Source organism: Solanum lycopersicum, chromosome 3 (assembly GCF_036512215.1).
Source record: "Solanum lycopersicum chromosome 3, SLM_r2.1".
NCBI lineage: Eukaryota > Viridiplantae > Streptophyta > Magnoliopsida > Solanales > Solanaceae > Solanum > Solanum lycopersicum.
The window spans coordinates 18118061-18135311 of NC_090802.1; the positions used below are offsets into that span (position 1 = coordinate 18118061).

The 17251-nt window shown below is 33.1% G+C and overlaps 1 protein-coding gene across 1 annotated transcript; it reads right to left on the reverse strand.

Moving 5' to 3' along the window:
• Nucleotides 1-2508: 2508 nt before the first annotated feature.
• LOC104646362 (protein DEFECTIVE IN MERISTEM SILENCING 3-like) lies at nucleotides 2509-14056 on the reverse strand. The gene is made up of 4 exons (XM_019212711.3): nucleotides 13899-14056; nucleotides 7075-7147; nucleotides 6450-6648; nucleotides 2509-5900 (listed from the first exon to the last, which is right to left on the reverse strand). The coding sequence occupies exons 3-4, from the start codon at nucleotides 6463-6465 to the stop codon at nucleotides 5299-5301; spliced, it is 618 nt and encodes a 205-aa protein (XP_019068256.1). The 5' UTR covers nucleotides 6466-6648; nucleotides 7075-7147; nucleotides 13899-14056; the 3' UTR covers nucleotides 2509-5298.
• Between the last annotated feature and the right edge of the window lie 3195 nt (nucleotides 14057-17251).

The window sequence follows — 17251 nt, forward strand, 5'->3', positions numbered from 1 at the left end:
CTCCCCTTTTCAAAATCGATGAACCAATTTCTCACAAATTAGTCCCAATCAATCAACTGCTTATTGCGATACAACCAACGGTACCATTCGAGAGCATCGCCATCGAGATAGAACAAAGCCGTGGAAAATTTATGGTCATCAACAATGCGATAAAAATAAAAATATCGTTCTACTTGGAAGATCCAAGTCTCTGGATTAATGCCATAGAAACGCCCAAATTCCACTGGTGCTGGCTTGTGGCGAAGAATAGGAGGGAATGGCGGTGGTTCTGGGAGGTTCACCCACGGCTCCCGCTCACGATAATGATCTGGATCCACTGCAGGGACACGAGTAGGCTGGACTAACGTAGCCATGGAAGCTGCCAATTGTTGTATAGAGGAGTGAATATTTGCAATTTCCTGGGCAACAAATATGTTGTCGGTACCCTTCAAGTGTTGGTCCGCCATTAGACAGGCAAGAATGAAAGCATGAATATAACAGTAACAAAGTCTCAAGTATTGTATTTATTATTTTGAACTAGAACTGAATTACAATTCAACTTAATGTAGAGAATGTAACGATTGAAAACAATTATAAAAGACCGAAATATAAGATAGGGAACAAGGGGGATGAGATGCTCAAATTTCTAAGAATTGGGGATGACAGACTCAGAAAATTACCATAACAATAAAACCCTACTTTGTGATCCTGCTATATCTTGTTTTACAATAAATACATAACGCCCATGTGCTCACAAATTTCTTCACACGTTTTACCCCACCTTATATTCAAAACAGTTAATCTTTTTGGTTTCCTCTTAACTCGTGTGATGTGCCTAGCTGGCATGATTGGTTCGGCCATGTTGGCGTCCTCCTCACTATTTTCATTCATAACAATAGCTGGCATGATTGGTTCAGCCACGTTGGCGTTCACCTCACTATTTGCATTCATAACAACCAAAATATACACGAGAAAGAAAGAATCTAAATGATTTGGTGGTGCAATACAAACAAACACATATCCACTGCAATCCGACAAGTGGGGTCTTGGAGTGTGGTGTGCACGCAGACATACCCTTACCTTGGGAAGGTGGAGAAGATAATGATACACTAAAGTCATCAACAAGAAAAATAAAGTGAATACTAATAAATCTAATATATAAATATACAAACTCAAATACATATAATATATAAACTTAAGAATAGGATTAAAAATAACTCGTACGAGACAGTGAGATTAAGATATAAGTAGTTACCAAAATTCATTGAGGTAAATCTCATATGTGTCTTAGACTTAGAACGTGAAAAATACTGAAAACTCCTATCCTAGAAAATTGTATTATAGATTATCTTTCCTAATTAACTTCTATAATGTTTTTACTCTTTTTTCTCCCCCCCCCCCCGTAGAATAATGATTCAAAAAATATGCCAATGGTTTGTTAATCATTTTGAAAAAAAATGCATTACAAAAAATGTAGCAAAGGTTACCTGCAGAGGCTTTGATGTAGATACAGTGAATGAAATAGAAGAACATGCTCTCATGCACCATTCTATACAGATCGATAGAGGAAGTTCGTGAAAGATCGAACTATTGAACTTCACAAAGGTAAAGCAACATGGTCACAAAAAAACACTAGCTACCCAGTTCAGGCGCACATTTAGAGATGAAGTATATTACTTGATATTAAAAAATGAACAACTTAATTGGCAATCTTCACAAACAAGTTGAACTATGAAGAAAGAAAAATTTATGAATCTAATAAACGCACTACTTAATACAAACCTTTTTATCTTTTTCCTAGGGAAAATATACCAGGACTCTTTATGATACAACCGTCCAATGATATGGCTCCATAAATTATAAAAGGTAGTGGCTGCAATGGTTGGAAACGAACCGAAATCGAGACTGTCGGACCAGTATTAATCTGAACCAGCAAGGAACCGAGAACAACCACCCGGAAAAGAGTCGTACCGGTACGGGTAGTTCCGGTCAATTATACATGTACCCGTCCCGTTCCGCTAGTGAACCGGTACGGAACCAAACCAGACCGAATTTCGGGACTGGGCGGGATAAATTAATTTTTTTAATTAAAATAAATTAAATGTTAAAAATTTTATTGTTTTAAAGTTTAAAAATTATACTTTTCAAACTTTTAAAGTTAATTATTTATACTTTTTAAACTTCAACGTCTGAAATTTTATAAAACTTTAAAGTTTTAAGTTTGAAAGTTTGTAAAATTCAATCTTTCCAATTATAAATATATAATGTAAATATTAGTTTGAAACATTGAATATAAACATAAAATTTTATATTTATACTTTAAAATATTAAATTTAAAAGTATGAAAATTTAAAAATCTAACTTTGACGTTATAAAAGTTTAATTCACAATAATAAAAATTACTTAAAGACAATAATAAAAACAATTAAGGCAAATAGCCTAGACTTTTATTAATATTAATTTGATAGTACAATTTGATCTACAAAAATATTAGTAGAGTATTAAAAGATCTAATCTACATAGGCACCTTCTACGATTGGTTCTGTTTAAAATAGTTCTCAAATTATCATACTCATACTAATAGACAATTAAACATATAAATTTAATAGTCGATGCTACTATAGAGATCTTTTCTGAAATCATTTAACATTTCTCTAATAACATGATCGCGAATTGGTTGAATAGATAAATTCTCCATTGCTTCACTGTCATTCTCATTATAATCTTGCATTATTTCATAAATGTCCCTTTGAAATTTGGTCGGTAGTGATTCACGACCAAAATTTCTTCTCTCAGCATTAAACCAATCTCTAAATAATACCGATATCTCCAAGCTATCTGCTGCTAGTGAATGCCTATGATCTCCAATTTGAATCCTTGCTGCAATAAGAACGTCTTCCGAAGCTACTTGAATAGCTAATACATCTCGAGCCATCAGTTGAAGTTCTGGAAATCCTTTGCCACGATTTCTCCTTCATGCTAGAACATTGTCAGTAGATTCTGTATTTTGATTAAGATATGCATAAAAAGATCATTTCTATTAGCACCTCCAAAGAAGAAGGAACAGTTTGTCAAAGGAAAGAGCCATTCATATTGATGAATCTTTTGACTCATCTTAAAATGATATTTTGAACATGTGTGTGGCATGCAATTTCCACGAAAACTTTCTGGGGCTGCCCAATTTATAAGATATTAGGAAGTGGTCCTATGGTTTCTGGAAACAAGCTCATGGATTAAATACCTATGATATGGGTAACCACAGTTTCCTTTCAGAATTTGCTTCCAAAGCAGATGCACAGTAGGTTATACATGGTGAATGCAAATGGAAGAAGTCTCCATCTCAACTACATTAGTGGTCAGAATAAAGTAGACGGCTATGAGATTCCGAAGAATTAGTGATAATAAAGAATGGTATATTTTTGTTCACAATCCAAGTATGGGTGAAAGTGCCCAGCAACTTACTACATCAAAACAGAAAACAAGGGTCGCCCTTAGAACCATCAGATATCGAGAATGATATTTGCAGGTAAAAGGAAGATTGTGCACACTGACGATTTGTCAAAAAACTACTATGGAACTCTTTAACAGTTGCAGGGGGATGGCAAAAGGAATGGAGAAGAGAACTAGTCGTAAATCGTTCCATCCTGCATTTGGTGGGTAGTCTTTTTTTTAACGTAAACATGATCTTTTCGAGGATACATAGGATCAGTTGAAAAAGGACAGTCTTACTGCATCCTATAAAAACAAATTTCATCCCTTTCTCGTGAAATTATTTTCGCATCTCACTTCCTATATATACATCGATATTTAGACTGCTCAAAGAAAATATTGATAAATGGCACAGTTAAGCAAACACAAGCTTAAACAGCTCCCAGGGGAAAGGATCTCTAATCCATGCACGGTTCTCACCTAATATGATAAATTGCAAGTATAATCAGCAACTATCAAATGATATCGTCAATCAATTAAAGAAGGATGTAAGCACAAAGAGTATCAAGTAAAAAAATCTCAAGCATGTATAGTCTAACTAGACACACTTAAGTATATAACCCTTAAAGATAGGATGACCTTTGTGAAAGAAACTTGACAAACTCTTCTTTCCTTATTTTAAAGTTGTTCTTTGCATTCGTCAGCAATGTTTGCTCTCTCTCTAAATCTTCCACACATCTTACTCTTTCCCACTTCAGCTCCTTCATCCGGATCTCACTTTTAAAGTAGCTTTTACGTAGGTACGACCTTCCAAAACTTTTTGGAAATTTGATTTGTACTTCCCTTTACAAAAGTAAATACGAGAAAGAAAAAAATCCAAATGATTTAGTGATGCAATACAAACAAACAACAACACATCCAGTACATGTAGTGTAATCTCACAAGTGGATCTGGGAGGATGGAGTGTACGCATCCATGCCCCTACTATGGGAAGGTAGAGAGTATGATCATTCAATGATCACATCAAAAAGAAAAATAAAGTGTGTTGTTAATTCAAATAAATCTAGTTTATAAACATACAACATCAAATACATGTAATATATAAACATAGGATTAGGATTAAAAACAACTCCCACAAGACAGTGGATAAAGATATAAGATATAAATAATTACCAAAAGTCATTCAGGTAAATCTAAAATGTGTCGTAGTCTCGACACGTGTTAAATCCTGAAGACACTACTCCCAGAAAATTCAAATATGGTTTGTTAATCATTTTGAAATGAAAATACATTACAAACAAATACTACCTCCGTCCCTAATAACTTGTCCAATTTTCCTTTTACAGTTGTCCCTAATTACTTGTCCATTTTGACAAATCAAGAAAGGGCAATTTTTTTTTACCTAAAACCCACAATTAAATGACTAATTACTTTGAAAAATGAAGAACTTTTTATCCACTTCATAATTAATAGGGGTAAAATGGTAAACTCACTATGTCATTAATTATTTTCCTAATTGGTGTGACAATTCAAAAGTGGACAAGTAAAAAGGGACAGAGGGAGTATAACAAAGACTACTTTGAAGAAGATTGCTGTAGATACAGTGAAAGAAATGGAAGAACATGCTTTCTTGCACCATTCTATACAAATTGACAGAGTAAGTTCGTGAAAGGTCAAACTACTTAACTCCACAACGGTTAAGCAACATGGTCACAAAATAACACCAACTTCTCAGTTCAGGCGCACAGTTAGAGATGAAGTATATTACTTGATACTCAAAAATGAACATGTAATAGGCAATCAATTCTTGTAAAGTATCTTCACAAACAAGTTGAACTATGAAGGAAGAAAAATTTATGAATATAAACGCACTACTTAAGACAAACCTCTTTACCTTTTTCCTAGGGAAAATATACAACCACTCTTTATGATCCCACCGTCCAATGATATGTCTCCATTAGTTATAAAAGGTAGTGCCTGCATCATGTCTGCCCTTGTTTTGTATACTTGCAACTGTGCGACGAGTCCAGAGAAGAGGGTCTCTCTCAGGACATGACCATTGCTTATAACACAATATAAGTTCGCAGTGTCAATATTAATCATATTGACAGCAAAACCAAGAAAACCAGGAGAAGTTTCCTTGTTGACGTATCTAGGCTTCCTCCTTATGGCAAGCCTCCTCTTAGGGTCATCAGCAATAAATTCACCAGTGTATGGTCTAAAATGATAACCCAAAAATGAAAAAGATAAGAAGTAAGGAAGTGCTAAAGAATATGAGATGCATTTGTAAGAACAGATCATCATAACCTCAAACATTAAGTTCTCAAGACAGATTACAAGATATCGGTGCAAAGGTCCCCCAATTGAAGATCCAACTCCATGAAGACGAGAACTTGTATTCGTAGGACCTTTCTTATCAGATGTCAGTAGTGCTTTAAGTCCATCATGCGTCTTGCAAACAACTGCTAACATGGTTTCTAGCCCAAGATATTCTGAGAGAGTCCACGATTTCAGAGATTTAGATACAAATGTTAGTCATAATACAATGAACTTCTAAATTTCTTTTTGTTCGTATAGTGAACTTCCATTATCTGCCTACTTCTTGGTAAAGAAATGGCACTAGGGCCAAAGTCAACCCCCAAAATATAACTCATGAGGGGAAGATTGCCCAAGCCTGTATATGCAAACTAGACATTCATTACCAAACTAATGTAGGACTATTTAGTACGACCCAAGAAAGCGAGAAAACGTTCAAATACAAACTAACACTCTACCCTAATCTGCGCCATTCAAATCCTAATCATTCTAAGCATACCTATGAAAAATTAAAATAATAGAAGGTATTAAACTTTTTGTCTTAAGTCTTCACCATCATACAGCCACATATTGTCATCTTGATTGGGACAGAGTGAAAAAGTGTTATAACCTCTTGAACATGGACTAGTATAGAAAGTGGACTCATACAAAGCTCATTTCTTTTTTATTCTTTATCTATTTTTTAAAAAAAGGCCAGCAATTACTGGATGCTATGTGAAACTCACCTGCTGAGGTTATCATCGTCAACCTTGCCAAGCAAAGCAACAATTCCTATAACGTCGTTCATATACGAAATATATGTTGGCAGCTGGCAACAATTCAATGTGAAGATTTATTCAATGGTCTCCAACTCATGTTGCCCATTAGAAGATTCCTTATTTTCATAACCAGCTCCACTTGCTGAATAAGTCTTGGCGAGAGCAGCTACAATACCCCACAAGCACAAGGCATTAAAATTGAGAAATAATGAAAAGGCATATGACAAAAGGGAAAGAAAAAAGTTTAAGTGAATGCTATAGTATACACAGAGTTCTTTAAAATAGGCAATACAAACATTAAACCCATGAACAATATATTAAGCTCACTAAAACAAGCTGATGGCTAACATTCAGTGCAAAAGTAATCATAAAATCCGTATTTATTTGAAATTTGAAAGACGCCCATTGATATGAAAATCTTAAAAATGTTTGATTGTTTACTTCCCAAAAAGACAGAATAAAAATATTATATTCTAGATTATTGAAAGAACAAAATAACTACAGTATCCTTTTAAAATTGCACATGCATTTTACAACACAACTAATTAACTTAAAATTGCACATGCATTTTACAACACAACTAAATTCTGACCCTGTAAGAATTTGATATTATCTTCATGTTGTTTAATTTGAAGACCAATCTCCTTCACTTCATCCTCAAGTTTCTGCAGTAATTAAATGATGCAGTCATTAATATTGACCCATTTACTTCACAAAAATTATCATGTTCATTATCGTCTCAAATAACAGATGCTAGTAGATATATCTATACCTATAATCAAAACTACTATGTATATTGCATCCATCAATGACAAAATAAAATAAACTAGGCAGATTTCTTTGAAAATCATAACCACATTGGATTCGCAGATAAAGGTCTCAGCATTTCCATTTTGCATTAGGTACTGATTGCCAGCAAAAGTAAAGGAATTCATCTGACCTCCTTGACTGAGCGATGGATCATGCATAATAAGTAGTTCCTTAGGACTGGTTTGTAGCTGGAAAAGGAACGTATTTTAAGTGCCTTACTGAGTTGATTATTAATAAAAGATTCTACAAGTGCCTATTTTAAGGTCCTAGAGTGCTCACAACGTATACAGTGAACAAGTAATACTACTCGTAAATCGTACTTGACATTTTTTTTAATCTTTGTTTCATTTAGGGTGGAACAAAAAATATACTTTCTTTCTGAAAATACAAATAAAGGTTGAACATTCATATTTCCAAAATGGGATGCCAAATATTCTTTAGGTGATATACTACATAGATGGAAAGAGGACAAAGTTGATGCTTAATCGAACAACCCTCTTTTTTAGTAAATTTAGAACGTGCGACTAACTAAAAGGCAATGGGAAACAAACTTGACAATTTCAGGTACTAGTTCAAATACAGGCATCAACAATAACTAATGGAGGTGCTTTGAAGCTTAGTCCCTTAATTTTGTAGATATAAAATAAAAATTGGTAAAGGGGACCGCAAAGGGATATTATTGTGATTAGAAAGAAAAAACTAGTCACAAGTGCATTCTCAAACAGTTTGAAGGGCACAGGAACATAAATATAAAGTGAATAATGAAATAATAGTAGGACTTCCTTGTAAGGTTGCTAATTGTACATTTCTCCAGCATCAAGTACCAATATACTCATTCTTTGCAAATCAAAAAATAGTAGTAGGACTCTCAGGTTTTGAAGAGTCAATTGGCATACAAATGAATACCAACAGACCAACATTTACCACCAAGACCCTATCTAGTAACATACAGGCAAGTCAACCAAACCCTTAGCCAACCTCACCAACACAACATATCTTGCAAACAAGATGACTATTCTATATCCGAAGAATGAGCAGTTAAATGGTAATAAAACAAAATAAAAAACGGCAGGGACTAAATAATTATCTCAGTTCTTGAATATAGTCTTCATTAATTTCTCAACCACAAGATAAACCCTATTTTACATGTCATTTTATAAGTAACCTCGTTATACTTGCCATTACTAAACTTAACCAATACTACTACGTAAGAACTTTATGAAAAGCCTTCAATTCTGTAATCATATCCAAAGTGAAAAAGAGCATGTTTTATCCCATAGATCAAGCTGATTTTTTAGAAACTTGACAAAGTTTTGCCTGTTAGTATTATCCATGTTGGCTCCCTTCTGATGTGTGTGTCAAAAGAACACAACTATCATTTGCATCAAGCCTCTACCAGTTCTTGAAAATTAGTGCACAAGTAAAAACTAACTTGCAGGTTTGACAACAACAACATATATAAAGAGTGTAATCCCACAACTGAGGTTTTCCGATGATAGAGTGTATGCACACCTTACCCCTATCTCATAGAGATAGAGATGTTGTTTCCGGTAGACCCTCGACTTACTTTGTCAAGGTAACAAAATGATAAAAGTTAAATATAAAACTAAAAGTGAATTTTCATGTTCACACATGATGATAAAACTAAAAACATTTAGGAGTCTTTAACATTTTTTGTAATACACACAAATTCGTTTGTTTATTTATCCTAATTTAGCAGGCATATCTTCTTAAAACAAGTTGAGAATTGTAAAGAGTAACTTTTAGAGATATATCAACTCGGCAGCCTCATTAATTCCACCAGATATTTCTTGTTAAATTATAGAGATTAACTTTTAGAGATATATCAACAAAAAGAGAATATTTGAAAAAGTTTAAACTTGCAATTGAAAGAGGAAACTATAACAAGTATGTAATGAGCTAGTAAAATCAACAATAAAATCCACAATCATTTTACATCTAATTACACCAGATGTGATATGATCAAGAATACCATTATCTAAATTGGGGATTTATGGTGGTGTGAGGAGCATGTAACACAAGATTAACAAGTCATGCATTGCTTTGACAAAATGGGTGACGCAAGCATATTCTCTGAGGATCTCACGACCCAATTTAGAGTCATGAATGACGCTAAGGAGAAGAGTTCCAAGCAAGCCTTAACCAAAAATCTACAGAAAATCGGAAAAAGTATCTGCTGTTTTTGGGGCCGATCCAGAAATTACCTTTAACATAAATCAATGACGCAGCCAACCAATCTTATCTTGTTCCCACCTTATTCATCAATAAAGTATTCGGAGAGTAAAGAAAGTAATTCAAACTCCAAAACATAAGTCTCATACAAGGCACCAATTTGCAATACTAAAGAATACTCATAAACTTCTAATAAAAGAAATGACTATGGAGTGACTCTAAGAATTCCAACAAATGTCTATAACAACTAATAAGTTTTTTATCCACGAGAACAAGTGTGGGGCTCACCCGAAATTATCAACTCAAAAGATCTATACCTTACAAAAGTCACCGGTATTCTTTGTAAAAAAAGATATAGCAAGGAGTGAGACACAAGCTCAGTGAATAATAATATTTAACCACAACCATTTTACCAAGGAGCAAGTCAGAAAACATACAAGTACAATAATCATAATGATGAAATAATGCTCTTTCAGAAATAATAACAATATTCAACCTTGTGTGCCTCATATAAACAAAGTCAATATAAATATTAATAGTAAACTCAGAGAAACCTTTCCATATCAAATCTTATATCTGGTAGGTTTCCAACGATGAATCGTGTAATCAGAGTGACCTTCTCTTTAAGAACCAATAACAATAAGCTCCTCATGAAGAAGTTAAATATTCATATAGGTAGATCCCTAATTGAGGGATATCAGTAACGGTGTACTAGTTTCACATCCCACTAGCAAGGGCTTTATCAGAAATCAGTAATTACATGGTGCACAAGGTCTAACGATCCTGCCGTTAGCTACGGGATTAATCAAGGTCTACTCCCATTTATATTTTTCTTGTAATCAGTATGAAGCATTTCAAAATGGAACAAAACATTTAAATCACCTTTCAAAATACTATTTCTCAATTAAGTGTAAAACCTTTTCAATAACAATAAACATATCTTGTAAAAAAATAATCATCTCAATTACAATATCATATCTAGTAAAAGACTTGTCCCACATGCAAGTTCAAAATATTCAGAAACACATATACTTATAATTCATGTGAAGATCATGCAAATTATAAATTATCAATTGTAATAAAATTACTTCTCACACTGTTTGTATCGAAATACCGAACTTGTCATCTCAAGAAATTCGTATGACTCCCTCCAATTGATCTATAAGCACATTATATCATTCTCTTGTAAAAAAAATTTAGGCTAATTCATAACAAATTGAAATACCCACCCACGGGCTACCATGATTGATTCTCACTTTGTCAACTATATTTTCTCATACTTTGAGTAATTCAGTTAGCCCATTATATTACTAACCCACCATACTATCTATTCATTCAAAGTTCTTCCCAACATTACTCAAATTTATGCTTCAAATAACCAAAATAATCTTACTTTCCAACCTTTTTTTGTTGTAAGTCAAAATACAATAATTTACATTCTAATCATTAAATGCACTCATTTAATTTCTCGGAATTTAACATTTTCGCTGTTTCTTTAACACATGATTCTCCAATTCTCAAGCCCAATTCTATAGCCATGAAATATAAAAAATAATTCTATAATATAAACTCAAAAACTTACCTTCCTCTTATGCCTCTCTTTTTACTGATAAATCACGGTCTTGAATATTTTTTCGTTCACTGCTCCTTTCTTGGAACGTGAAACCTCAGCTTAATTTTTTTTTTCAATTGCCGCCTTCAGCATTTCTCCTTAAACTTGAAGGTAGGTTCCCCCTTTATTTTATTTCATGTACAAGATGGGCCAAGCACATTGGGTGTGCAGTAACTTCCAAAAAACAATCAAAGACTTTTTTGATTTTTGATTTTTCTAAAAAAAGTAATCTAATGACAAGTATGCCCTTAATTAATTATAGGTTATTACAGGGGAAGTGAGATGTGAAGAATTAAATTAGGTCGTATTATAAAGATTTGTTACATAAAAAGCAAAGTCATTGCATGAAAGCCAAATTTGCTTATATATTGCACTATCTTGAGTGAAACTACATTAAGATGTAGGTTTTAGAGTTAGGTTCAGTGTTAGGGCGTAGGTGAAATGAATTAGTTCAAAAGTCTCATACCTATATTTTTTTATGAAAAGGAAAACTCACAGCCTCTACCCTTTGGATGAGAACAGGATAAAAACTCCGATCCTATGCAATAGCTCGTAAACCACACAGGAGAGGTAACCGCACTAGGCAAGCCCGGTGTGGCGAGATTGACCCACAAGGCAAACCCCTTGCTTTCACGTGCAAGAAATTTCGAACTTGAGCCCTTCAAAATGGAATTACGAATCCCTAACCGTTGTGTATCCCAAAGAGTTTGGACAGTCTCATACCTTACACTTTATTAAAATACTCTCCAACCGAAATCCTATTTTGTGACCCTACTTTCTCCAGAATAGATGATATGGTCATGCCCTCCAGCAGCTGGTCTACTCATTCCAGCTCCCTCTACAACGAAGAACTTCATTACGGCCCTACATGACACCACTATCAAGGAGAAAAACAAACCTATTATGCTCAACCTATCATATAATGGAGAACCCACTATCCCATGGACCAAGAAAGATTTTGATAGGTTGTGTATCAGGCAAAAGCTTCTATATGCATGCACTAGCGACAAAATTTACATATGGAAGACTTGATTGATACTTACTAAAAAAAAATTTCCAACACAATTGGAATATGCAATATTCTCTATCTTGAATAAAGGGAACTCCGATGAGATCAACACCAAATGCGGCTATGTGAACCTCTTTCCGCCACTTTAACGTTGTGCATCATTCAAGCAGAATCAGACGTCAGCGTACATATTTTAAAGTTACTACTCATAACTGTCTTTGATTTCTTTGGCATTCTGCAAAATCCAACACCACCACAAGGTCCAGCAACCTCCGGCAACCAAAGCTCAACCAACGTCATTGGTCGCATATACCTCACGTGAGGCTACCCGCCCTTGTATGACTGTCTCACATGTTCCTAATGTGGTATTACAACATTTGAAACATGGATATTGTATTTCATACATTTCTCATGCGCTTTGAAAAGCATAATTTAAAAATTTTCTACCCCGATAAAGTAGGACTCATTAATTTGATCATTAGTAAGTTGCATCCATTACTTACTCGATGCCATAGCCTTTGATTATATGTAAGAGTTAGATGAATAATAATTTAGGATAACATGTTTACTAAGATGAACATTAGTTTCTATTAAACATGTCAAATCATCCTAATATGGATATAAGCAAATTTTTTTATCAAACTACATGAGGATCCAAGCAATTTCAGGAAACATTTACAATCTAATTAAAATGAAGAATCACAAAACAACAATGACAAACAACCATAAGTTTTCAGGTAGCTTAAGATTTCAATAATGTACTACAAGTAGTAACTTCAGAAACTATTATGCAGCCATAGTTTTAGTAGAAAAGAACAATTCAAACAACATTTAAAACACCAAAAAAAGGTAACTACTCTGAAGTATATTATATGACACACATACTTTTAAAGTTCTTGGGAAAACTTAACTAAAATCCAATAAAAAAACACTAAATTGATCAAAAGTAAGTAGAAATAGAAGTCACTCAAACTAAATTTTACGAACTTCAAACAATAGAGTGTTAAGAGAAATCAATTTCTCTCGTAGTAATTAATAATACGACTACTTCTGAACAACTTTCTTAAAGTGAATTTTACTCAAGGATTCTAGACTCAACTATTCAACTCATAAAAACTTTATAGATCACAAAATAACTTGATATTCAAAATATTGACTGAAAGCAAAGATAGACATTTAGTTTCAAGTCAATGTTGTTCAAGAAAATGCAAAAACTTCAACAAGAGAAAGTAGAATTAAAATAGAATGCTACTGAATATTTCAGATGTTTTAACAAAGCTCATTAACAATTTTTTTTCTTTCTCGTCGAATCCTCAAGCTACTCATCGATGAATAAATTAATTTCAGATGCTTTAATAAATTAACAATTTTTTTTCTTTCTCATATAATATTTTTACTGTCAGAACTTAAAAATTGACTACAATGTAATACAATAAAAACAACCATTCAAAATCAAAGCATACAAACTAGGTACTGAAATTAAAGACATAAATGGTAAAAATACAACTAATTCATCGCCTAATAGATAAAAATTACAATGCCAACCTTACAAAATATTTCTTCGTATCCCTAGAAATTATGCAACCCTAACTAAGAAATTCCTTAAATAAACTCTCAATTAGCTCCTCTTTGACCCTCAACCTCCAACCTTACCTACAAAACTATCATTTTCGGTGCTAACAAAACAATGATTATCCCCAAGAGCGCATAATTTTCAATCATCACATAGAAAAATGAAAGATTATATTAAAAAATGAAGAAGAGGGAGATGAATCTAGAGGAATAAACTTACTTTAGATGTAGATACTAGATGAAACGTTTTTCTCCAAAGAAAATGCCTTCAAGCTTCAAGAATTAAGACATTTTTTTTGTCAATAATGCCTTCAACTTTCAAGATTTAGGCAATTCAAAGACTAATGCATAGAGAAAGAGAGAAAACACAAAGGATACTTCAGCAATTTTGGGGCTTTAGGTTATTACTATATATAGAGAAATTTTTTAGAGCCTTTTATTCTTTTCGTTTCCCACTTCTGCCTTATAGTTTTCCGCTTCAGTCAAGGACAAGTTATTTTATTTTTAGAAATTATTTTAGTCAAATAGAGACTAGTATATTTTTGTCTTTAATAAGCCTTTTTGTTAAAGTGGTGTGTCAAACTATGCACGAGCTTTTAGCTTTCTTGCATTTCCTTTAACATACAGCAGAGTGGAGCCGATTATATCATACGATAGCATATATTTATATAAAAGAGAACCCTAAGCCCGCCTACGTGGCGCCACCACAAACGAGAATTTCCTTTTAAATTTAATAATTTCCAAAACTAGCCTTCCTCTTCCATGAAAAGATGTGACTTTTATGAAAAAGTTGCAACTTCAATAAAGATTTATGACTTTTATCAGAAGTTGTGACATTTAAAAAGTTGTGTTTTAATGAAGAGTTGCGACTTTTATGCAAAATTGCGACTTTAATGAAGAGTTGCGACTTTATGAAAAGTTTTAACTTTTATGAACGATTGTGAACTTTTCAAAGGGTTATAACTTTTCTAAATAGTTGTAACCTTTCAGATAAGACACAACAAAAATATGTTAACACTACCCTTTATTTTTTTAAAGATAGTGATATTTCCTCTCATTTTAAAACAACAAAAATTCTGATCTTCTTCTTCTACTTCAGCAAAAACAAATATTCGTGTACTTTGTTCCTGTTGAGTAACATACTAACACCACTGCTTTTATATCAATAGGTTGGTAAATAAAATCATTCCATCATGAGAGGATATAATCTCTCTTGGATTGTAATTGAGTAGTTTTCTTAAAGGAACATTGTATATTCAGTGGATTTAATTTTTCCCTTTCTATTCCATTATGTTTTAACATATCCTGGTATGTATTTTTACACTCATTAATTTATGCTTATGATATTAATTTTTATTTTTCACTACATATATTAAAATCTATCATTTATATTTTTATAAAGTTATGGTCTCTGGTTATATATTATATATTCATTGTGCAAAAAATAATTGTTGTACTCAGTTCCAAGAATTCATGTTTTAATATTCTGTATTAAATTTATAACTTAAAGTACTATATATAAGCTTACAGATTATCTATTTTTAAATAGATATGAAAATTTTTACTTATTAATTGAAGAAATTAATTATACAAGTTTGAAAGTTATAATTGTTTTCATGTTCAAGCGTAATTTCTTTTTTTGGAATATATTAACTTAAATGTTTCTTTTTACTATGAAATTCCTTTCTATATAAATATTCCTATTTATTTCTTTATTTTCCTTTTAATGTTGATTAAAGAACCAATGATTTATTTTTTCGTGAATAATTAAATCATTAAAGGTTCTTGAGTTATGTGATAATGACAAATAATCAAATTAATATTTGAATATTGCTACCATATTCTCAGATGCTATTTCCATCATTTTTAATGTATGGATATTAGAAAAAAATTATTTGCAAGTTCAATGCAATTATTATTTATGACCACACAAAGCATGGGTAAATTACCTAGTATAATTTAATTTCCCAATCTTCGAAATTGGAAAATACTTGGCTTTTTAGTTTCTTAACATTCTGAATCATGTCTCTTTAAGAATTTAGTCTCAAACCTAGACAAAAATTACGGGATAGAGAATTGCTTGTTTTTTGTGGTAATGATAAAATGGCTTAATAATTAAAGTGCACAAAACCTACATCGGGAACCTAAAGTTTGTGTTGCTGGTTCTCATTTGGAAGATGTTGTTTTTTGAGGTTGTAAATACTACAGGTGAAGTGGATGAAGATATCGATAGTGAAGTGGAAGATGACCACTTTCATACCCTTCTGATAAGGCAGGACTCATTTAGGGAAGTATTCAATGTGATATACAACTTCCATCGAGGACCCTTCTTTGTAGCCAGTCACTCTCGTTTCCACGAGCTGCAAACAAGCATAGAGGTTGTAATCTAAGTCACTAACATTTCTATTTTTCAAGTATCACAGCCTCATACTTCTATCTGCAGATGCATGTCGAGAAAGCTGTAAACAAACTTAGAAGTCCCAAGAAACAGATTCTGCTTCTTCAGGATTCGAATGGTAATGGACCAGAAACGGTGTGTCATAAAAATTATGATGGAAGAATAATAATTGGCTCCACTCTTCTGTATGTTAAGGGAAATGCAAGAAAGCATAAAAACTCGTGCAAAAGTTTGTGACACGGAGATGTTGAACTACTGGAAAAACATATAGGATATGAGGAGTATTGGCAAACCTTCGATGCAACTCACAACGATCTCCTATCAGTTTGGAACTCTCTCTTGAAAACTAATTCATCACCAGGCAACAGAAAAGGAAATTGTGGGTAGAAAAAATAGGTTAAATATTGTGATCTAGTTTTTCTTCGAATGCCACTTTCTCCACTCTTTCATTGCCCACCAAAATAATGGGCCTTAACACAGATATGGAAAAAACAAGTTGTGGTCTTATGGATACTCAATGGTTATTCCATCTTTGTTTTGCAAAGTACATAATTCAAGAGTATTAAAAGCTGACCCTTTTGTTATTTTGTAGTTTTGTTGGTTTGACAAACACAAGGACCTTGTGAAGGAACATGATTCTCAGCTCAATATGCTTTTTGCTGCCAACTGGAGAACGTACAAGAAGTTGGTGCACAATCTACAACAGTAGCAGAAGTGGCAGACGCACCAAAAATCTCAGCCAATGGCATTGCTTTAAGGATTGTGACCTTTCTACATAAACACAATAACTCTACATTCACAATTTAGTTTTTGCAACTTGAAAGGCATCTCAACAACTCTTGCAACGGTTGAGAAAATTGAAGAGAAGAAATAATTCAAAGAACAACTCAAGACAAGGTGTTGAAAGTGTAGAAGTCTTAGAAGTATTTCTTCCGATCCAAAAATTGTAATCTTGTCCTAATCTATAAAGGATTCAGTTCTTTCCAATATGAGAATTCTAGATTAGTTAAGGTCAACTAATTTAGTGGGCAACTTGTGTGTTTCTTAGAAAAGTCTAAATCGTCAGTAGGTTGGTGATTTAGTGGGCAACCTTGTGTTGATTAGTAAAATCTTAAGTTATCTAGTGGTGATAGCTTAGTGAGCAAAATCTTATCTTCTTAGGCTCTTCAAGCAAT